The following is a 23,105-nucleotide window of genomic DNA, read 5'->3' on the forward strand; positions in this document are numbered from 1 at the left end:
GTTTTACATGAAGAGGTACTCTTTAAAAAATTTTTTTTTCATTGATTTCAGAGAGAGGAAGGTAGAGGAAGAAAGAGAAACAACAATGATGAGAGAGATTTGTGTACTGTTGTCTTTGACTACTTTTGTACTACTGGGCAGAGTATTCAGTAATTGCAACAGACTTATGGCCTACCACGCCTAAAATGTTTATTTTCCCACCCCTTACAGGAGAAGTTTGCCAAATCCTGACATATAATTTCTGATGAGGAATAGTATCAATCAAAAAGAACATATATCCTAATGTATATGCTTTTAAGAAAAATTCAAAAAGTATTTCATTTTGACCTACTGGTGCTGTTAGGTCAAAATGAACCAGATAGCATGTATTTTTGAGACTAAACTCCTAGCCATCCTCTCTTTCCCCACCCAAACTATTCTTAGCAATTTACAACATCAAGTGTTTCACCTTTGTTCCAGGAATGGGGAAGGAAAAGATTGTCCTTTACAGGTTGCTACTTAGGTATTTCTTTGGCTCATCCGTTCCTTGCTGTGTGTGTAATCATGCATATGAATCTGAGTCAGACTTTCAGATATTGTGTAAGACATGTTTCTGGCCTTCCCCTGAAGAGGAAATCCAGTATCTTTTAAATTTTAGAATAAAGTGGCATTACTAAATGGAAAGTATTTTTCCACGTGATTGCCAGTACACAGTGCCAAGTTCAGTAGACCTTAACATAAATCAGCTGACATAGGGTCATTAATACTATACAGTGCTCTGAAATTATGCCTGTTAACATCTTGAAAAGAATATTTTACTACTTTTCCAGAAGCTAACCAAACAAAAATTACTGTACAACTTTTTTCACTTGTTTCATGTTTTTAGTTTGTTTTCTTTAGTCTCTTCCAAGAAAGTCTTTTTCTTTATTACTTTGGGATTCCTGGGAGGAATACTTTATACCTATTTACAGATTTTTGTAAACATTAGAAATTATGTATATAAGAAACAAGAGCTTGTGGCTGACGTGATAGGCATTCAATAAATGGTTTTTATTAGTAGTAATAAAAGATACCTCCAGAATAAGAGAAATTTAAGAATTATGCAATTTCATCTCTTCAGCAAAATTAGTATACATAATAAGGATTATGAAAATTTTGCTAAACGTATATTAAATGCAGCAGAGTTTGCAATTGAGAAAACTGGACACAACCGAAATGTTCATCATATAAATATTCCATGAAGCAATGGGATATAAATATGTATTTAGATGTGAACATGTTGCTGTTTAGCCCATAAGTGGTAGGTGACTAAGGTTCATTTATGGCCTGGTGGCGTTTAAACCTTACCTCTCTGAGGAATGTGATTTGTGGAGTTTTTGAGCTATGCCCAAGTGAAGAATTCTGAGGGTTGAAAGTAGGATAGTTTTATTTTAAAGGCACTAGAATAATATGATGACATTTCCCCATTGTATACACTTTGATTATTTCTAGCTGAGCATTTGAAATGTGCAAGTCCAGGCCTGGTTTTCAGAATATCCACTTAATTTCTTGTTCCTCTTGATTTGTAATTCTGAATACTTACAATGTGACAATGCACACTGAGTATACACACACACAAACACACACACAAACTGGACTAGACATTCTGGCTTGTCCTCCTGTAGATAATTATTCAAAAATTTAGTAATTCGATTAATAAATGAGATTTTTGAGGGTCTTGGAATGTCCAAGCCTAGTCTGGCAGGAGGAAGGCATGAAGTAAGGGGAAAATTAAGTACGAGTTTTAGAGGCTTTTATCAAAATAGGTAAATGCTACCTATTTTCCCATTTTTATTGGGAAAATTTGAACACTTGATTAAATCAGGAGGATTACTGAAAACTGCCATCCATATTTATTGAGCACTACCTCAACCCTACAAAGCCAGTCTACTAGTAATTATCCTTATACTAGAGGCCCGGTGCATGAAAATTCATGCACTGGAGAGGGGGTCCCTCAGCCTGGCCTGCCCCCTCTCACAGTCCAGGAGCCCTCAGGGGTGGGAGGCGACCCGGCAATCAGGGGGAGGCAATGCCCTATCACACCTCTGCTGCTGCCACTGCTGGCAGCGCAAGCCTCGGCTGGCCTTGGCTACCTGAGTCTCAGGCAGCCCGGGGTGGCTGGGCAGCCAACATCTGAGGCTTGCCTGTGCCTCAGGCGTCGGCTGGGCAGCCACCATCCAAGGCTTGCCTGTGCCTTGGGCCAGCCCTGGGCAGCTGGGGGGCTGAGGGAACTGGGGGACTCCAGAGGCCTTGCCGCACGCCTGCCAGCCTGGTGGGACTGAGGGGACTGGGCACCGTCATCTTTGAGGGCATGGCAGTCACTAGCATATTCCCTTTTTATTGGCTGTGGGCGCCGCCATCTTTGAGGGTAGGGCAGTCAATTAGCATATTCCCTCTTTGTTAGATAGGATTACAGGTGAAGGAACTAAAGTTCAAAGAGGTAAAGATCACACAACTAAGAAGTAACAGAATTTAAATGGAAACTGAGATGCTCCCTATTCTCAGGAAATCTCAGTCTAATAAGGGATATGAATGCACAATAAATTAAAGTATTAGGCATAATATAAGTGTCATAAGAGAAGTTAAAAAAGTGCTATCAAGATTCAGAGGAAGGAAACACATGTAGTTGAAAAGCTTGGTAAGATCTTATTTTACACCCACTATATTATGGTTACTGTGCTAGACATTGAGAGTAAAAAACAAATAATAAACATTCCTACCCTCGGGAAGTCTATAGTCTAGTCTATTTGAGACACAGATAAGGGAGACTTGGAGCAATACAGGGGTATTTTAGAAAGCACCAAGAGCTGTCACATAAGTCTTTGTGGCCAATCTGTTCCTTGTTTGGAATCCATTTCACTTTGGAAACCTAGACTTGAGTCTGGCTAAGAGCCTTGAGACTAGTTTTCTATAAATAGACACGGCTGGAACTAAGAGAGCTTCCTCTGTAGGAATATCAGATTTCACTCTCAGAACTCCTATCTTGCTTTCCTAGTTTGAATACTGTCTTAAGAGAGTGCTCCAAACACGAAAATTAAATGAATATTTATTTTATTTTATTCAGAGGGAAAGGGTCAGAGTGAGTTGATTTAGAACATAGGCTTTGGAGTAAGATGACCTGTATTTGAGTCCCAGGTCCTCCTTTGTGTGACCTTGGGAAAGTCATGTTGCTGCAGTCACCTCATTTATAAATGGAATTAAAAATACTTTACAGGGCTTTGTAAGCAGTAAATGAGATATACATCTAAAGTAATTTGACACAGTGCACCTAGTGTATAATGAACCATTTAAAAATGGCTAGGGCGATTTCATAGTAACACCTGATAGAGGCTGCCTCACATGCCTCTATCAGGTGTTATTACTAGTATGTGGCCTTGCTGGGTATATTCTCTCAGTGAATATGTGTATACCCCCCAAATTACAACTTAGAAACCTCCAGGATTAACTTAGATCACTTTTATTTAAGCATGCATAAGGATGTTTACCTCACACTAGGACACAGGATCGGAAGACTGCCAAGTCATAGATGACCAGAGTACTCTGTACATTGGAGCACTTGACCTGTGTCTCTCTTTTTTCCCCATGCGCCCAGCCTTAACTCTGCTTATTTTTTGGCCTCCTATTTATTCAGTTCTGTCTCTGCCATCTTTGCCCTGAGCAGTGACTGGCATACCTGTTCCCCTCTTGCCAGTCTCCCTCCAATGATTAAAACAATTCTTGGAAATAGAGCAGGTGCCTTCTGTAGTTGATAAGAAAATTGATAGTATCCCTTGGCCTACTCATTCCCTCTGTTCTTCACAAACAAAGAAAAACAAACTAAAAACAAGGAAGACACTAGATACAGGAAGTAAAGGGAATTTCCCAGGATGATAGTGAAAGGCAATCACAGTGACAGCTGGGCACACCAACTGAGATAATGAGTACAGATTTGACTCCAAGAGAGACTCTTTCTCGAAAGATGAAATTGATAGAGTACCTGACCCATCTGAAAGATTTACACATTTGATGAAAAGTTTGAGGTTAAATTAATAAGCACCTGAAAACTAAGCAAAGTCGGTGGGGGGTGGGGAGGTGGGGGGGTGGGGGGGGAGGACTAAGCAAAGGGAAAAAACAAGACAATGACTCGCGGTGGGGGGGGGGGAGCGGGGGGGGGTAGTTGTATAGGAAAGGAAAACTATTCTTTACAACATAGTGTAGCTTTGAATTGCATTTTGATATTCATAATATAAAATTTGATATTGGTCTAATCAAAATTATGATGTTATTGAAAGGATGGGTATATTTATATGGGGAAGGGGAGGAAAAAGAACTAAATTCTCTTCCATAGTGGAAAGTCAGCAGATAATGCTCAAAACTGAAAAAGCAGGAAGTAACAAAATAAGCAAACTATTTAAAAACATGGAGGTAAATACCAAAATAGCCCACAGCAGTTGCCGTTGAGGAAAGAGAAATTGGAAGAAGTGGACAGGGAACTGCTCTCTTTGTGTGTTAGTCTTGTAGAACTATTTGACTGTTTTAACTTGATGCAAGTATAACTGATTAAAAAAAAAAAACTAAAACAGAAAAAGCATGAATGCGCAGCAATAAAGGCTGAAGGTTAGGGTTACATTTAGAGGGAAGAAAAATAGGTTACAAATTTTATTATAAAAACATGTACAAGGAAAACATTTAGAAGAATATTATCTTTGGATTATGTAATGTTTCCCCTTTTTTATACTTTCCTGAGTTTTTTACAGTGGGGCATGAATTATCTTTATAATCAGACAAAAAGCTATTTCATGTTACAGAAAAGAAAAACAATTAGAAATGTGAGAGGAAAACTATGTACAAAGATGTTCATTACAGCATTTTTATAATCCTAAGAAATCAGAAACAACTGTCTAATCAGGAAATGTTTAATAAATTATGGTTCATATACCTAGCGAAATATTTTACAGGTGTCATTTTTAAAAAGAGGATCTAAATGAGTTTATCCTCATATATAGTTTTCACCTTTAATTATGCTATACCCTCAGCGTAAATGTCCTTTTCCTTCTTTCTACTTTCTTTTCATTGGTATTTCCCTGAATCATTACATCCCACAAGAAGGCCCTGTGACAACCATCATCATCACTTACCCACCCAACCCCGCTCCACTCTCACCTCCATCCCATCTGTGTATTACCCCAATCTGTGTTTTGAGCAGATACTCTATATTTGCACTTACCATCTAGTATTATAATCTAACTAGTAGCCCATCGTGTGGTATCGCGCTCAGTAGGCCACCGCCGCTTCCACGGGAGCCGGCAGAAACCGCAGCATATTGCTGGGAACCGCACTGCTTCCACGGGAGCCACACTGCTTCCACGGGAGGCGGGCCCGCAGTCTCCTCTCCGGGCCTGCGCTCAGCTGCCAAGGCTGCAGGCCGGCCCCCCGTCCCTGTCCAGGTCCACTCCAGTTCTGGGGGCCAGCCCGAGCAGGGCGCGGTGACGAAGCAAGCATTCCGCCAGGCCACTCACGCTGCCCACTCTCAGCAGCTGCCCCCCCCCCTCCCCGGGACTGGGGGACTCCAGCAGGGCTGAGAGGACTGGGCACCGCCATCTTGTGGCTATGGGCGCTGCTATCTTTGTGATGGAGTGATGGCTAATTTGCATATCACCCTTTTATTAGATAGGATTATCTTTCCCACTAAACTTTCACCTTGATAGCTAGGATTGGTCTTATTCACTTTTATGACTGCAGTGCAAAGTACAGGGCATAATCAATATTAGGTGCTCAATAAAGAAAAGAATAATGTGAAAAATACTTGTGTTATCATGTTAAGTGTGTTAGGGAAAGTAGCACCAACACTTCAGGTTGTTATGAGGATTAGATGGGGAAATTTATGTAAAACATCTAGTATAATGCCAAGCATAGGTGCTCAGTGAATAAGAATGAAGATGGTGGCAATTGTGCTGCTAACACAGATAAGAGCTACGTATTTTTTGTTTTCACAGATAACCCCGATACAGGCCTTGGAATTTGTGGATGGATTTTGGTGTATGTCTCATTCTTTTTAACAATTATAACTTTCCCATTATCAATATGGATGTGCATAAAGGTAAAGAATATTTCATCTTTTTAACAATTATAAATTTCCCATTATCAATATGGATGTGCATAAAGGTGTCAACTCCTAACTATATAAACCACTTTGTGTGTACATGTGTGTAAGAGAAATAGAGACCATACTGGCTTGTAATTCTTTTTCCTTCATCTCTCTTTTGGAAAATTCACTCTGGTCATCTATTATAATAGAATCTTAACGGTTCTTTTCAGCCATAGTTTAATCAGTCTCTCCCGAGGGTTTAAGATCACCATTGGAAGTTGGAGTCAGGGATATGGGGTGGTCCTATGAGAATTTCTCCAGTCAGGATGCTGAGGTTTGACTGCTGGCTCCATTGTTTTTGGTGTGATCTTTATCATGTTTCCTCACCTGTAAAACGGGGGGAAATAATAACACCCATTCCATAGAGCCATTGTGAAGATCAAATGAATTAATGTAATTAAATGTGGTTGGCACATAAGTGCTTCCCAAATGCTGCTTATTTTTTCTATAAAGTTATTAATACTTTGATAAATGACTATAATTTATATATTCCTAAAATGATAAAAATGTGCTCCAAGAATTTTCAGGTAAGTTTATTATTATAATTTAAGAAATCAGGAGACAAACTATGAGAAGTTCAGCTTTTTATTTCTATATTAACAATGCAGGAGGTAATATTCAATAATATTAACAGCTGAGGAGTGAGGGTATAGATAGATTTGCTTCTCTATACTATTCTATACTTTCCAGATTTTATACAATTAATATCTTTTGCTTTTACAATTAGTAAAAAAAGAAGTAAATAAATGTCGTACTTAGTAGAGGTACTAAACATTGGACATATTTGTAGATATAATCTGAATTATAGAGAAGAAAACAAAATAGAGGCATGTAACCTGTTTAAAGCTGAAATATATATTTTAAAAGCTATGCATATAAATATTTGTACTCTTCATATTAAATTATTATTTATTTGTGTTTTTAATCTAGATCGTAAAAGAATATGAAAGAGCCATCATCTTTAGATTGGGTCGCATTTTACAAGGAGGAGCCAAAGGACCTGGTCAGTATTCGGATTCTAGATTTGAAGACTGACATTCTTTCTTTTATTGATGTGATTTCCCTTATAGTTTCTCTTCTCTGTTGACTTAGAAAAGAGTTCTTCATATAACAAAAGCTGAATAACAAATAGCAGGGGTGCTAGACAGTCTTGCTGTAACCACCCTTTCCTTCCTCTCCCTTCCCCTTCCCATTTGAGATAAGTGTTGGAGCATGAGAATCCCTTCTAAAATAAAGGCTTTGAGTCATTGTTTTGGCAAACTTTGATTAAGTTCCTACCACGTTCCAAGCTCTGGGAATTCACGGGAGACTATAACACAGTTCCTGCCCTCAAGGATCTTACTGTCTAGTGGTGGGATACCAAGGGGACAGATAGTTACAGTCCCCTGCCATAAGTATTATGATCCAGGTAGTTGTGGAAACCCAGAGAGGAGTGAAAGGCCAGAACTAGTAGGATGAAACAAGGCTTCCTGGAGGTGACAACTTGGCTGAGTCTTGAGGCATGAAAAGGTATTAGCGGAGGTGTTCCTCTCAGAAATAGCAACATGTTCAAAGCCACACAGAGGAGAGTATTTCAGGTTCCAGGGACTGCAGGTCGCTCAGCCCAGCCAGAGAGGAGAGCATGAGGAAGGGGAATGAATGAGAGGTAAGGGGAGCAGGTCATGCAGAACCTTGTGTGACTCATTCAGGAGTTTGTATTTCAGGAAAGATTGCTCTGCTTGCAGCTTAGAAAATGGATGGGAGGGGAGGCATTGGAAGACATAGAAAGATGACTTGGAATCGATTGCATTGGCCTAGTGAAAGCAGTGACAGTCACAGTGGAGTAAGGAAATGAAATCCATTGCCTTGGTGGGGACAGTTAGGGTTGGGATTGAGCAAGAGGAGTAAAGAATAACATTCCTAGCTTCTGGCTCACTCACTGAGATGAACTGGTGACTTACAGTCCATTAGGTTGCTGCTATTAGAATTGAAGGGTGAAGTAAACCGTTTAGATGCTGGTATCTCTCTGTAATCTTCTACGAATCTTTGTTGCAGGTTTGTTTTTCGTCCTGCCGTGCACTGACACCTTTGTCAAAGTGGACATGAGAATTATTTCATTTGATATTCCTCCTCAAGAGGTAAGGTGGACTTTTGCTGAGTAACTGAAATACCATGTGTGAAAGTGCTTGATAATGAGAGGCAGCAGGTATAGTGGTTAGAGCACAGTTTTAGAGCCTGTCTGCCTTCGTCCTTTTCCAGCTGTGTGACCTTGAGAAGGTTTTTAATTTCTCTGTGCCTCAGTTTCCTAATCTATAAAATAGAGATTATAATGACAGGACCTATTTTACAGGGTTTCTGTGACAACTAAATGAGTTATGTGTAAAGCGCTTTGAATAGTGGCTGACAGTTAAGTGCTATATAAGTGCTCATTATTTATAAAACGCAGTGTAATGTGAATGTAAGTATAATGTTAACACCATCATTGTCATTTTTACTACCACATTTCTCCTCTGTGTGTTTTCTGGCAGAAAATCCTGTTTAGTATAATATTCTTCTTCCTCAAGTTCTTGATTTTATTCTAGATAAATTGGTTAAAAGCCAAAGAATTAGAAACTGCTCATTTGGCATTTTCAATAAAGCATATAACGTTTTAGATTAGTGATTATTTCATGCTTTTTCAAACTACTTCACAAATATTATCACAGCTGAAACAGCAGAATCCCTAGAAAGTATATAGTTGCTGTGAGACAAAGGAATTCCTCCAGACTACAGTGGCAGAAGCAGGACGGAAATCCAGCTCTTTGTATTGCCGTCTGGTGCTTTGTGCATAACTCAATGCTAAATACATTCTGCATTAGCCCCCTGGTGGCCCTTTAAGGGAGAGGTGGCCATGCTGGTACTTATGTCTAAGGAGGATAATAACTACTGCAGACAGAAAGCCTAACGTCACGATGACGTGAGGCACAGAAAAATACTGTCAGTATTTCCTGGCCAAAAGCAAGGTATCCAGCAGGGTGGTGGAGCCTGGCCATGTTGCCTTCTCTTGTCACAAAATCCAGAAACCAGCTTCGGAACTTCCTTGCTGCTACAGAGCCAAGTAGTCAGTGAGGTCGACCTTGTAATCCACACATAGTTGCGACATCAGAAATCATTTTTGCCCCCAAGAACAAGATTGAGAGCATTGCAGTGTTCTCTGCATGTTTTCCCATCTTTCAGGAAAGACTGACTCTCAGAAGGACCCCCCTTTCAGAGTAGCTGTTTCCTCTATAAACATTGTAGGCATCTGGCAGGCTCGCTCTCTGCTTTCCTGCCAGCTGCTGAACGCAGAGCGGATCGGATCGGAACTTGGCAGGCAGGCCTTTTCCGATCCCCTGTGAACTTACTGTGAGGGAGGTAAACACGCCGCGATGGCAAACAGCCGGCAGAGAGGCTGCAGCGTTAGAAAGCTCCGGTTGTGGCAAAGTCACTGTCAAGAATTTGTTTAGAAATGATACACATTTTCCCATCACATCATGGGAAAGAATTAACTTTCACAGAAGATGCTAATGTACATACCATTTGTAAATACATTTATTTATAAATCTCCCACTTCTCTTTCAAGTTAGAAGTATATTTAGATCCCTAAAAAAAGGATTACTACTTTGATCTGGCAGGACTAAACAGCTATGTAATATAATTGTCATTACTATTTTCTATTTCCATAGCTCTTAACACTTTCAAGAGGGCTTCCTTCACAAACATGTTCTCGTTTGATCTTCAAAGAAATTTATGTAGAATTGGGCAGTATTATTACCCCCTCTCACAAATGAGGAATCTGTAAGTCAAACAGTTTTTTTAAAAAAATGTATTTTTACTGATTTCAGAGAGGAAGGGAGAGGGAAAGAAAGATAGAAACATCAATGATGAGAGAGAATCATTGATTGGCTGCCTCCTGCACGCCCCGCCCCCCGGAGATCAAGCCTGCATGTTCCCTGACCGGAAATTGAACCGTGACCTCCTGGTTCATAGGTCGATGCTCAACCACTGAGCCAAGCCGGCTGGGGGCTGTAATTAAACCATTTAAAAGCTAGAGATCACCAAGAGGTACAGGCAGAGCTGAAACTCCAGGTCTCCTAACTCTCACTCCCGTGCTCCTCGTCAATCACTGTATTCCTAGGACCACGTTTCAATTTAATTCATCTCTTGTTTATTGACGACTTGTTATGTATCAAGCATTCTGCTGGTGATAGAGATACAAAGACAAACTGCCCTCAAGAAATTCGTAGTCTAATAGAGAAATAGTATCACTGCAGTGAGATGCAAAAGGAAGGGCATACTCTGCCAAGTGGGTCTGGGAAGTTTCACAGAGAAAAGGACACTGGAGCCGTGTCTTGAATGATGAGTAAGAAGGTGCCAGTCTGCTGTTATGAGGGAGAGAGGACAGGACATCCAGCAGAGGGGACATGGAACATGCTGCACCTTGTCTAGTAGAGTGTGGGCAGGAGGGAGCGGGATAGAATGAGGCCAGAGAGCCACATGCCAAAGGGCCAGGCATCAGAAGACTTGTGTACCAAACTAAGGACTTTGTCCTGGAGGGGAACATTGGCACATTATGTCCAATGAAGCATTTTTATGTAGCATGCTGTAGAGATATTTTTACCCTGACTCGCCCTGTAAAAACATTCCCCATTCACATTTTGTTCTAGTAATACTGTGCTACTTATAGTTCTAGTAATACTTACAAACCTAGGCTCTCCCATATACATTATTTTCTCTGCCTTGAATACTCTTTCACTCTACCCTTCACCCTCTGAAAACTTTTATTCCTTCCTTCAAGACTCAATTCAAGTACCACTCCTGCCACCTGCAACTGCCCATTTTTTGTTCCTTAAAGTCCCCCTTGGTTCCTCAGCCTCTTTGAAAGTAGGAACCACGGTTTTTCCTACCTTGGTTCATAGAACATTGCCTGCTACTAAGTGGTGTCTCATTTGTTGAATGATTGAGTCAAGTAATGGAAATACTGAATAACTGCATGTGTTTTATAAAAACATAAAGAACCTCTGAGGCTTTACTATTTTAGGCCATCTGATCTGCTGTAACAAAATAGCATAGACTGGGTGGCTTATAAACTTATTGCTCACGGTTCTGGATGCTGGGAAGTCCAAGATCAAGGCATCAGCATATTCGGTGTCCGATGAGGGCCTGCTTCCTGGATTATAGATGACTGTCTTTTCCTGTGTCCTCATGTGGCAAAAGGGGTGAGGGAGCTCTCCAGGGTTTCTTTTATAAGGGTAATAATCCCCCTCATTGGGGTTCTCCCCTCATGACCTAATCACCCCCATAACCAAATACCAACACATTGGGGATTAGGTTTCAACAAACAAATTTTGAGGGAACACAAACATTCAGTCGATAGTACTTTCTAAAGAAATCAGCTGGCGTTATAAGAGGTTGTATAGCATAGCATTCCTTGCAGTTATATTAAAGGAAGAGCTGGCTGACAGATGTAACCTTGCTTCCTTTACATTGTAGATCCTCACTAAGGATTCCGTGACAGTTAGTGTGGATGGTGTGGTCTATTACCGTGTTCAGAATGCAATCCTGGCTGTGGCAAATATCACCAACGCTGACTCGGCAACCCGTCTGTTGGCACAGACTACGCTGAGGAACGTCCTGGGCACCAAGAACCTTGCTCAGATCCTCTCTGACAGAGAAGAAATTGCACACAACATGCAGGTGAGGAGTGCGCCAATGCTGTACCTCACGAGAAACTGAACATTGAAGCAAAGGCTCAATGGTTGAGAACTCACCAATTCGATTTGGGGAACCACTAGCCTTTTTTCCTCGTAGAAAGGTTTTCCCAAACTTGGTGGAAGGGGATGTTTTTTACACAAAGAGTGCATGGGTGATAACACTCACATGGATGCATTTTTTTCCCCTCCTTGTGTATTTTCCCCCAGAATTAGTATTTTTTAACATAATAGTTCAGAGGCCATTTTGCATAGCTAGCATGAGTGCAGTTAAAGCTGTATTCTCTGTGTGAGTCCCATGACTTCCCTGGCAAGTCTTATGCTTTCCAATGTTGCATAAGTAACAGATGATGAATTAAACCTGATCTGTTCAAAAGCACTGTAAATCTGAACTCTTATTATTTGTTTAGACTTCATTGTGTGTAAAATCTATGATCTGATTTGATACCCACAATAACTATAGGAAATAGTATCATTTCATTCCTACCATTGTAAAGGGAGAAAGTCGAAGCACAAAATAACATGGCTTGCACAGAGTCACATTAGCTTGGGAGTAATACTGTGCTACTATAGTTTTAGTAATACTTATACTAGAAGTGATACTAGTTTTAAGAAGTAAAGTTTTATTAGAATACAGCCGCACCCATTGGTTTATGTATTACCCATGGCTGCTTTTGACCTACAATGGCAGGGTTAAATAGTTGTGGCAGGCTGATAATCAGTACTATCTGGGTCTTTTTAGAGAAAGTTTGCCTGCATTAGCTTATTAGTAACAGAATCAGGGTCAGTTCCTCAGTGAGCCAGCGCCTTATCTGTTCCCAGTCCCAATGCATACAGCAGCCTTCGGCCTCTGGACTGGGGCTGACTGTGTTTGCTTGCCTTCTCTCTTCCTATCAGAGTACCCTGGACGAAGCCACTGATGACTGGGGAATCAAGGTGGAGCGTGTGGAAATTAAGGACGTGAAACTACCTGTGCAGCTCCAGAGGGCTATGGCTGCAGAAGCAGAAGCATCCCGGGAGGCCCGAGCCAAGGTCATTTTTTTTTTTTTTTTAGTTTGTTTTTCCTATTGAATTTTTTTAATTACAGAAAGTAAAACAGGTTTGTTAAAAAATTAGAAATAATCCTGAATATTTCGTAAAGATGAAAGCCCTCCCTGTCACTTGAAATTGTATCTCTGCAGAAGTGACCACACTTAACAGTTTAGTGTATTCACTTCCAGGGTATTATTTGGGGTTTATTTGGGTTTTATTTGACTAGGGTGTTAGACTATTGGCTTGTTTGTTTTACAGAAGTAGGTCACACTATGCATATTGTTCTGCACCTTGCTCTTTTCGTTTAACATCACGTGGGCATATCAGTACACACAAAGTTGCCTCATTATTTTATTGACTGTGTCCTGTACTTTAGTCTCCCAAATGCCTATAAAGGACAGATTACAGTTCTGACTTCAGAGCAAATGGGCAACCTCATCGGTTTGCTTACCGTTCATTTCTTTCATTCTCTCTTTTCTCTGTATCTTCTTTCTTCTTCCTGTTTCCACTTCCTCTCTCCTTGTTTATTTTTCACTTTCCTTTCTTTGGTGTCTGCTCTTTGCCCTCTCTCTTTTCATCATCATCCCTGCCTATGTCTGAACCCTGCATCGATGGCATGCCCCTCTGAGAGGTGCTGAAGGCAATATTTGCTAACTTAAGCTATAGAAGAGGATCCATTGAGAGGCTAATGCATAAGGACCCAGGGATATCTCACCAAACCCAAGGGTAGGAAATAGCATCGAGCCTTATCAACATTGAAGCCAGGGACCCGAAAGGAGTCAAGACTGAAGGGAGTGAGTCATTTAATTTCCTGGGCCGCATCTCACTGCAGATGGTTTGATGGGGAGACTGTCTGGCTCCAGCTGAACAGTGACAGAGACCAGCCCTGATTCCAGATTCAAGGCAGAGAGATTATCTTTGGTCCAACTTTGGGCAAAGGGTGATGTCAGGTACTAATCAGGTCACAGAGCCCCTTGCCTGTGAATGTGTGGAGGAATAGGGGCAGTTTTGGTAGGAGGCGTTACTGTGGGCTTGACAGAGCTCCCAAGACACAGGAGCAAACCAATTTGTCACTGTTGTTGGAAAAATAGCAGTAGCTGGTGATAACTGGCTAACCACAGAATCCCGCCCTTCTCTTAGAATGCTCTTTAAGCCACAAATGGGTCACTATAATTTCTTAGCCAGCCCCAGATAGAATAGTAGCTCATTTGACACAATACATCCAGAATTTTTTACTAACCAGATACTTTATGTTTTTCTAATGTGGTCATTGATGCTTGTGATGCTAACCTGATGACACTACAGAACCCCCAAGTGCTCCCTCTCAAAATCATCACATAAGACTAAATTATATTTGTGATAATGTTAAATATGCTAGAATCTACTTATTTTGAAAATTAGGAATCACTTATACCTGGAATATGTCATTAACCAAAAGCCCCATTTTCAACTCATATTGAACAACAAAATTTGTCATGCATAGACTACATAGAATATCAGCCCAAAGGGCCCTTAGGGATGATCTTCTGAAGGTGACAAATACCTGGCCCAGAAGCTGCTGCTCTACCCTCCTATTCCCATGCCAGTAATTAACCACAGCACTGTTTTCCACTGAGCTTAGACCTGACCTTCTACAGCACTCTAGGCAACAATCCTCAACTGCTTGGAATTGGCTCTAAGAATCTTCAGAACTTTGTAACTGAAGTTCTGCTGGGAATATTGGAAACTACCCTAATGTCCATTGGTAGTTGCATGGATAAGTATGGTTTATTGGAAGGAAGGAATACTGTACAACAAAGTGAATGAGCATACAAGTGCTCCCGAAAATAACGAGAAAGGAGCCAGGCACAAAAGACAGACTCTCCCACCAGTTTTACAGTATGTTGGCTGAATCTCTTTAAAGTTTTTAGATCAACTCTTAATGACTTGAAATATAATCTCTTTTATGCTGCATTCTTCCTTATTTCCTTTTTCATGAACCCTCAGAAAAATGTTTGACGTGCTTTCAAGCTCCTATTTCCTGGCCTGGTCGTCTGTTAATTGAGAGGGTGGAGTGCAAAAATACGGAACACCTTTCTCTGCCCTTCTCCAAGCCCAGCCCACCTGGGCTGCCGCAGGAGGCAGCAGTACCAATCCCACATACTTGAAAATACCAGATTTTAAAACGATGGTCTATAAGTATAAAGTGTTTATTGACATGGGATTATTGCACATTTGGCAAAAGCCCCACGTGTCCCTTGCTTCGCTTTCTAAGATCCCATCCACAGTGTATACTTGGCCTATATTTAGACAAAGCCAGTGGTATTGGATTCACATCTCTGGCAGCTCCCTCAGAGCAGATTTTCTATTAACAAAATGTGTGTCCATCCTGGTGGGTCTGGCTTCCCTGCCAAGAGATTGTGTATTGATTGATAGTGGGAGATGAGGTATCTTTGCAGTTGGTCTATGTCCAGACAAAAAAAAAAAAAAAAGGACCTAATTGGACATCTGAGATGACATGGAAAAAAATCAGAGCCCGCTGACCTCGTGGCAGGTGTATTGTGCACTCTCTACTGTGCTTGCCGTGGAGCACAGTTACAGGATTCTCTTTGAGCACATCTGGCACGTGCCCCATCTCACAGGCTTAGGTAGGACATAATGGTTTGTCTTGACAGATTAAGCTCTTTATCCCCTAAACAGTCCTTTCTCTCAGTAAGTACCATATCCTGTATCCCCTCTCTCACTGAATGGCACTATCCAGGCGGCCGAAAGCTAGAAACCTGGGACTCAGCCTCTGTGCCCTCTTCCTCCCCATACGCAATCAGCCTCCAGAATACTGTCTCCCTCCTGAATAGCCCCCCGATCCAGCTCCTCCTCTGTCCCCAGCACCCGTGAATTGCGCCAACCACCCTGAAGCACTTCCTCTAACAGCTTCCAGTCTCTTCTCATCGATCCTCACACATCTGTCGGTGTGTTCTCAAACCTGCATCTGATGAGGTTATTATCTACCAAAAACCTTCCAGCGGCTTCCCACTGCCTGTAGAATGAAGACCAACGCCCTGGCCTCCAGACCCTGCCCGTTCACACCCCACCTTTCCCCTCTTCCTCATGCTCTATTCAGCACTCAGAGTTTTTTGGGAATACACCAGCTTTTGCAAACCTCATCTTAGTCCAAACAACAATGCTTTCGTTCTACAATGTTGAACTTCTATCACTTCACCACCTCACCCTCTGCACAAAGTGCTTTCCTGGTGTGCAGCACTGTGCCTCATACAGATCTCTGTCAGCATTTGCCGCACTGCAGTGAAGTGACCTGTTTCCATGGCTGTCTTCCCTACTTGTCCAGGAGCTGAGGGAGGCAAGGAAGTTCATGCTTTATCCCTATCCCCTACATGGGGCTTGACACCTAGGCGACCCCCAAAGTTTACTAGAGAAGCGAGTGTAATTTCACCATGGCTTTCAGTTCTGATATTCACAGGAGCATTACAAACCATTAATATTTTTAGATCCATGAGAACAACCTAATAAAACTGTACTTTTAATATTGGTGATTATGGTATATTTATACCACCTCTCCTAGGATTATGAATTAAAGCTAATTGCCTTGATTTGGCATATATATATATATATATATACATATATATATATATATGCCAATACGATTGATTTTTAGAGAGAGAGGGAGGAGAAAAACATTGATGTGAGAGCACAACAGTAATCGGCTGCCTCCTGCATGCCCCCTACCAGGGATCAAGCCTGCAACCTGAGCATGTAGCCTGACTGGGAATTGAACCAGGAACCTTTTGGTGCACAGGATGACAACCAACTGAGCCACACCAGCCAGGGCTGATTTGGCTTTTCAATCTTTTATAAATTGAAGCATTTGGTAGATCCAAAAATCAAGTCCTGACTTGTCACTTGCCATTCCTATAGAATAGCTTCTGTTCATACATCAACACTTAATATACCTTCTCTGTCTTCCTCCTATAAAGTAGTTGCTATTCTAAGAATAAGAAACTGTGGCTCAGAATGTTAAATAACCTTTCTGAGGACATTCAGCTACTAAGGGGTAGGTCTGGGATTTGAGTTCAAGTTCATCTAAGTCCAAAGGCCCTACTCTCCCCACCACTTCAGAATCTTAAACGTTTTTTTCCTATGTAACCCTAAAAGAATTTAGGAAAATGGTATGTTTCATCACACATTTTAAATAGAATATAAAATTTCTCATTTTAAATTTATATACTGTCAAGTGTGTAATTCCTGGCATGTTTTAAATATTGATATTTTAAAATAAACTGCTAACATCATTTTAAAAAATGTATCCAGCGAAATTTCAATGACATAATGACTTCATCATCTATTTCAAAATATATGAATAAGCTCTTTTTTAACAGCCAAGAATTTTTCATGGTTCCTTTTTCTCCTTGAACTTATATTTCCATTTCACCGCTACCACAAATTCTTTTCCTAATATAATCTATTTTTTCATGAATTATTTTATTATCCTACTGCAACACATTTAGTCTATAAGTTAAAATTATTTTATTTCTTCTGATTACAAATAAGGCTATAAATGTTTCAGAATTTCTCCTAAATACCTAAGTTTTTACTAGAAATGCTTCTCTTAATGAGATGAATGAGAAATGAATTCATGTTGATGGCCATTACTTATTGTTAGACTGAGATAAGACTCAGCATCAATTTTATTACTTTTCATTTTTATAGGTATAAGGACTAAGAAAACTTGTTTAAAGAAATAAATAGATGAAAGTGGAAGGTTTCATGTCATGCAATTCTTGGCATTGCCTCTGAATTTATGTGCTAAAAAATAAGTGCTCTTTCACACACAAAAAATATGTATTTTTAATGACCTAGCATCTTTCAGTTCAATAAGGTCTTCTTTCCTTTCTTTGAAATCCAAGAATTGGAAATCCCTCTGACTTGCAAATATATTTGTATGCAATCATACGAGTCATTCACTTTCTCAATCCATACACAGTATTTTGAATTGTCTTTGTTGGGTACCCTGGAAAATGGGAGAAAGGCAATAGTAAAAGAGGAAGTCTTGACCTCAGGCACATACTCAGTTATAGGAAAAAGAATATGGAAACTATTATCTGGAAATGGATTTCCTTAAAACTATTCCGGCCTACTCCCTCGAAAGTGTTGCGATTGCTGCTTGGCACCTGCCGTTTTCTCCAATTTGATCCCTCCTTCTGCTGTTCCACAGGTCATTGCAGCCGAGGGAGAAATGAACGCATCCAGGGCTCTGAAAGAAGCCTCCATAGTCATCAGTGAATCTCCTGCGGCCCTTCAGCTCCGGTACCTTCAGACACTAACCACCATTGCTGCTGAGAAAAACTCCACGATTGTCTTCCCTCTGCCCATAGATATGTTGCAAGGCATGATGAGGGGAAAGCAGTGAGGCACGAAGCCCAACACAGAGATGAGCTCTTCCCTTCCGAGGATGACGTGGGGGACCAAATTAGCCTTTAACCCATAAGGAGAGGGTAGGGTGGGAACCTTGACTATTCTCTCTCCCTTTCCTTTTCCATATATTGAGAGTAATGTTCTTAGAATGTAGAGGGATCCTAGCAACAGGTAAAGACAGTTAGCTTGTAAATACTGTGTGTGAGAGAGATTTATATAAGATAATCTCTTACTCTTTAAATACTGAACTCCACATTTTCAGATCATTATGTACTAGGTTAATGCCCTCTTTTTTTTTTTTTTTTTACTTTTATGGAATTATTCTACACTCTCTATCAGGAGCCAGGCCAAGGGAAACCACCACCTGACACCCTTGGCTGGACAAATGCTTTCAAAAGACAGTGACCTTAAGCTACAACCAGCTTTTCTGGGCCACATGTGCCTTACTTCCAGGGAATCTTACTTAAGGCAATTTTGTAACATCCATTTACTTTCTAAACCCAAACCATGTTTCCAAATAATTCTCACTTGAGACTAGGCATTCTCTTGCCAGTACCTGTCAGCTGTGGAGGAAGGTCAAGATCAATGAAAATGATTACTCTAACCTTTGAAAGACTTTTAAATCCACTATAATACAGGTCCTTTGAAATAATGTGGCCCTTTAAATTAGCTAAATACCTGTCACGCAAGTGCTTTTTTCTCACTTTTGCCTATTTTCATATATCAGATCCTAAATAGTTTCGATTTTTTAAATAAAAATTTGAGTTCTACAAACAGTTGTCTTTATAACCAATTGAATAGCTTAAGAACGGATACTTTTTTAAAAAAAATCTTCAGAAAACCATTGTATTTTACTCTCTGCATGCTATTAACTATTGCATTCTGGGAAATATCTCAGTTACTGATCTCATTCATTAAATGTATAAAGAATTCACAATATATTGGGCATGTCATATCCAATGAGCTTGGGAAAACACTGTCAACCTGAGGATATCTATATAGATGTCTATCTTTTTCATTTGCCTACTTGTTCTTTTTCTATCATGTAGATTGATGCTGAAAAAGGAAGTGGTTAGCCCTTTTGAACCGCAGTTGCTTCATCTGTGATATTAGGAGGCACCTTTTATTTCACAAGCACCTGTGACTGAGCAATCTTGCATTCTTCTTACTGGTCTAGAATTCTGGCTGGTGACATTTGTGTCACCTCCTCTTTGAGGCTGAGTTCACCTAGAGAAGTCTAAGAATAGCTGCTTCCTTACCCAGAGCCACTCTTCATATCTGTCCTTATCCGGATCACCGTCAATACTAGCCTGTGAGGGTCCCCTTCCCTACACTCCATTTCCAAGTTTATTTTAGAAAACCTCAAACCACTGTGTATCCTAATTTCCAGCTTAGTTTATGAGATATATATGATTGAACTCAAGTGGCATTTGTAATTTGAAAATAATGATTTTATCTCCTTTGTGTTGTGGCTCACCCTTGACCACTGAGGACCAGAAAACAACCACATATCTTGGCTGAAAATCTCTTCCCAGACTTGAGTAACAATGCTTTCTGTTCCTTGAGTTTCCCTGTCTCCAGATACCAAGCAGTCTCTGCTTTTCTGCCTTGTGGCTTCAAAGCCCAGAGTCTGGAATGAAATCGCCTGGGAGGGAGGTCTAGGATGAGAGTGTGAGTGCAAGAGTGTGTTCCAAGCAGTCTCCCCTCCCAATGCTGTACATAATAAAGAGCGAGCTTGTCCCAACTTCCTTTGGGCGCGAGCTGTTTCTTCCTGCATTTAGTGTGTGTGGTTTTCATTTTTCAGAAGTGGCACAGCAGATCCTCCCGTCTTGGGCTGCCTGTCTTGGCTTTATTACGGGCTCTTCCAGGGCTGGAAGAAGAGGAGAGGCTACCGTAGTCCATCTGCCATCTCTCCCTCTGTTGCACCTGCCCACACATTTTCCCTGGGAATTTGAGATCCAGGCATCCCCTGAATCCTTGGCTGCTTTCATTTCCCTTTGCCTTAATCCAAACAGGATAGGACTCACTTCTTGCCATCACCCAGCTAATCACACAGGCATACTGTCTACTTTAAAAAGAGACAAATAAATGATATGAAATCAATCATTTGGGTGTTACCTGCAACATTCGACCTTCGAAGAACTGTCTTGACTTAGTGGCTTCCATTTGTGGAGCACCAGGTACCCAGCTCTGTGCTCAAATACTTGTACATACATTCTATCATTTTATCCTTAAAACAGCTTGATGAAAATGCTTTACTGTCCCTATTTTACAGATGAGGATACTAAGGCTCAAAGGTTAAAACTTACCCAAAGTCACATGGTTGGTAAGGAGCAGAGGTGGGATCAAACATGGAACTGTCTAGTGCCAAAGACTCAGGATGTCTAAATGAATTTCCATGGGGGGGGGGGGGGTGCCTGCCTCCACCACCCCCATGTACACCAGACCAGCAGCAGTTATTTTATATACAGAAAACACCTTCACAAGACTGACAGTTCATTTGATTAGTGAAACTTTGCACTGTAACCCAAACAGGCCTTAAATTTGAACTTTCATTTTGGGCCATCAGAGCTAGGCCAAAGTTCAGTCCAAGTGAGGGTAGTAGATTGGGGGTTTGTAACCATAACATGTTACAACACTATCCTGAGCTGGAGGATACCCAGGTTCCATGGACCTTTAAGCTTATGTGGCCCTTTAAAATACATTATTTCTGTGATCTTCACAACACTGGGTCTTCCCAAGATTGTTCGGCTAGTAAATAGTGAACCAGTGGTTTTCAAACTTTTTAGCAGAAACTCCATCCTCTTTTTTTTCCCCAAAGGAAACTGTACACTGGTAAAAGATTTGAAGTGTCTTATCAGGATAAATTCTTAAATTCACATTTATAACATTTACTTAATGCCAATCAATGAGGCTGTTTTAAAAACAAAAATACAACAGGGGGGTAAGGGCATGAATGGGGGGTTGGGGGAGTAATGGGGGTATAAGGACACATGTAATACCTTAATTAATAAAGAAATTAATAATAATAATAATAATAATAAAATAAAGTTACAAATGAAAATCCAAAAAAACCCAAAAATAATAATCGAAGTTATAAAAGGAAATTACAGCCTTAAATCAGGCTCTACATTTCCTTAATTCCTCCATTTTGTTTCAAGGGACCTGTGCTATTTATTATCACTTTAAAAATGGAATTTGAATCAAATCGTCATAAAATCACTGAAGCATCTCAGAGAATTCTACAGAGCCTAGTTTAAAACCACTGTTCGTCAGTGCTTTCCAACTACATCAGGGAACTTGTAATGTGACCTCATTTGCCTCACCTGTTAAAATAAGAAATTGGACTCTTACCTGTTTGGGTCCTCAGATCTTTTGAGAATGTGTTGGAAGCTATAGAGCACAAATTTGCATACAACTTCAAATTTCATACAAATTTGTGCTGACCCCATCACTCTGCCTGTCAGAAGATTTAAGAACCCCTGAATTGGATAATCTCTAATATCTTTTTAAATTTCAGCAGCTCTGGGCTCAGATCAGGCTGGATCATTTCTCTCTTGCTGTCCCCTAATGGGAGATGTTAAAGAACCAGCTCTGGGAATCCTGGTTCCCAAATCAGGTTCATTCTATTTACCATACCATTAAAAAGGATTCACATGTGCTTACAGGATAAAGCCCTTTTCAATCTTCCCTACAGCCAAAAGAGTTTGTTAAGAAAGGAAATTGAAACCACTAAGAAAACTGAGATTTTAGGAAACTTGAGAAAGTTAGTCACCACAATGGAGGCTAGGAATCTTCCCTTAAAAATTTAGGGGGGTGAAGGGGAGGGGGAGAAACAGGCTGGAAATTAAGCCCTCTGAAAATTACTAGATGTCCCAGGACTGAAAGGAACCATTACTATTAGTAATTATTTTCAGCATCTGGCCCCCAAAAAGTCTCCAACAAAATAACTGTCTACCTATCATCTTGTTATCCCCTTTCTCCATCCTAGGCTTAACAACAACTCTGAATCAAAAAGGTATTTGTACACCAATGTTCACAGCAGCATTATTCAAATAGCCAAAAGTGGAAAGAACCCGTATGTCCAACGATGGAAAAATAAAATATGGTGTACCCCGCTGTCCAAAATGAGGGTGTTCCTATGAGACCTTTCATAAGCCAAAATGGCATCAAACAAAGAGTATCCTCTGTTTTACAAAAGTGTAAGTTGCACCACTTTGCTTTTGTGAAAGACCTACTTTAGTACCTGGCTTAGCTAACCAAAGGCAATCCGAAGATTTTTTACATAAAAGCTGTTACAGTACTAATTCTGATCTTATGCAAAAGGGAGGAGGCCTAACGGGATCTTTTGGAAAGGGGCCTACCCATATACATTCAATGGCGTATTAGTCACAAAAAGGAATAACATTTTTACATATGCTACAAAATGTTTGAATCAGTGAAATAAACCAGACACACAGGACAAATATTGGATGATTACAGTTATATGAGGCACCTAGAATGGTAAATTCATAGAGACATAGAAAATAAAGGTTAAACAGGCTAGGGGAACAGGGCGGGGAATGGGGGAATAAGAAATTACTGTTTAATGGACACGGATTTTATGTTGGGGATTATGACAAACTAGAGGCCTGGTGCACGAATTCGTGCACATTGAAAGGAAATTAATTAGAAGGTGGCCTGTGGGGTGGGACTGGGAGAGACAGATGGCCAGACTCGCCCTGGAGCCAACCTCCCACAGTCCCTCTCTGGCCAGCTGCACCTGTGATGGTACCGTGGCTTAAAAGGTGTCTGTGGAGCGAGCGGGGTCC

At 40.6% G+C, this 23,105-nt stretch overlaps 1 protein-coding gene across 5 annotated transcripts in view; it reads left to right on the forward strand.

Moving 5' to 3' along the window:
• The window catches only part of STOM (stomatin), a 30,390-nt gene extending 7,632 nt beyond the window's left edge, over positions 1-22,758 (forward strand). The window contains exons 2-8 of one of the 5 annotated variants that reach the window (XM_080671274.1): positions 5,994-6,097; positions 7,076-7,148; positions 8,180-8,262; positions 11,636-11,839; positions 12,751-12,885; positions 18,095-18,186; positions 22,286-22,758. In XM_080671274.1, the coding sequence (XP_080527400.1) occupies positions 5,994-6,097; positions 7,076-7,148; positions 8,180-8,262; positions 11,636-11,839; positions 12,751-12,885; positions 18,095-18,186; positions 22,286-22,439 (845 nt within the window). In that variant the 3' untranslated portion in view covers positions 22,440-22,758. Of the gene's footprint in view, positions 1-5,993; positions 6,098-6,118; positions 6,163-7,075; positions 7,149-8,179; positions 8,263-11,635; positions 11,840-12,750; positions 12,886-18,094; positions 19,311-19,343; positions 20,071-20,098; positions 20,396-22,285 lie in introns of those variants that run through there. The other 4 variants (XM_080671275.1, XM_080671277.1, XM_080671278.1 and 1 more) reach the window with 4 other exon arrangements.
• Positions 22,759-23,105: the final 347 nt, after the last annotated feature.

The sequence above is a fragment of the Plecotus auritus genome, assembly GCF_963455305.1.
Source record: "Plecotus auritus genome assembly, chromosome: 5".
Taxonomy (NCBI): domain Eukaryota; kingdom Metazoa; phylum Chordata; class Mammalia; order Chiroptera; family Vespertilionidae; genus Plecotus; species Plecotus auritus.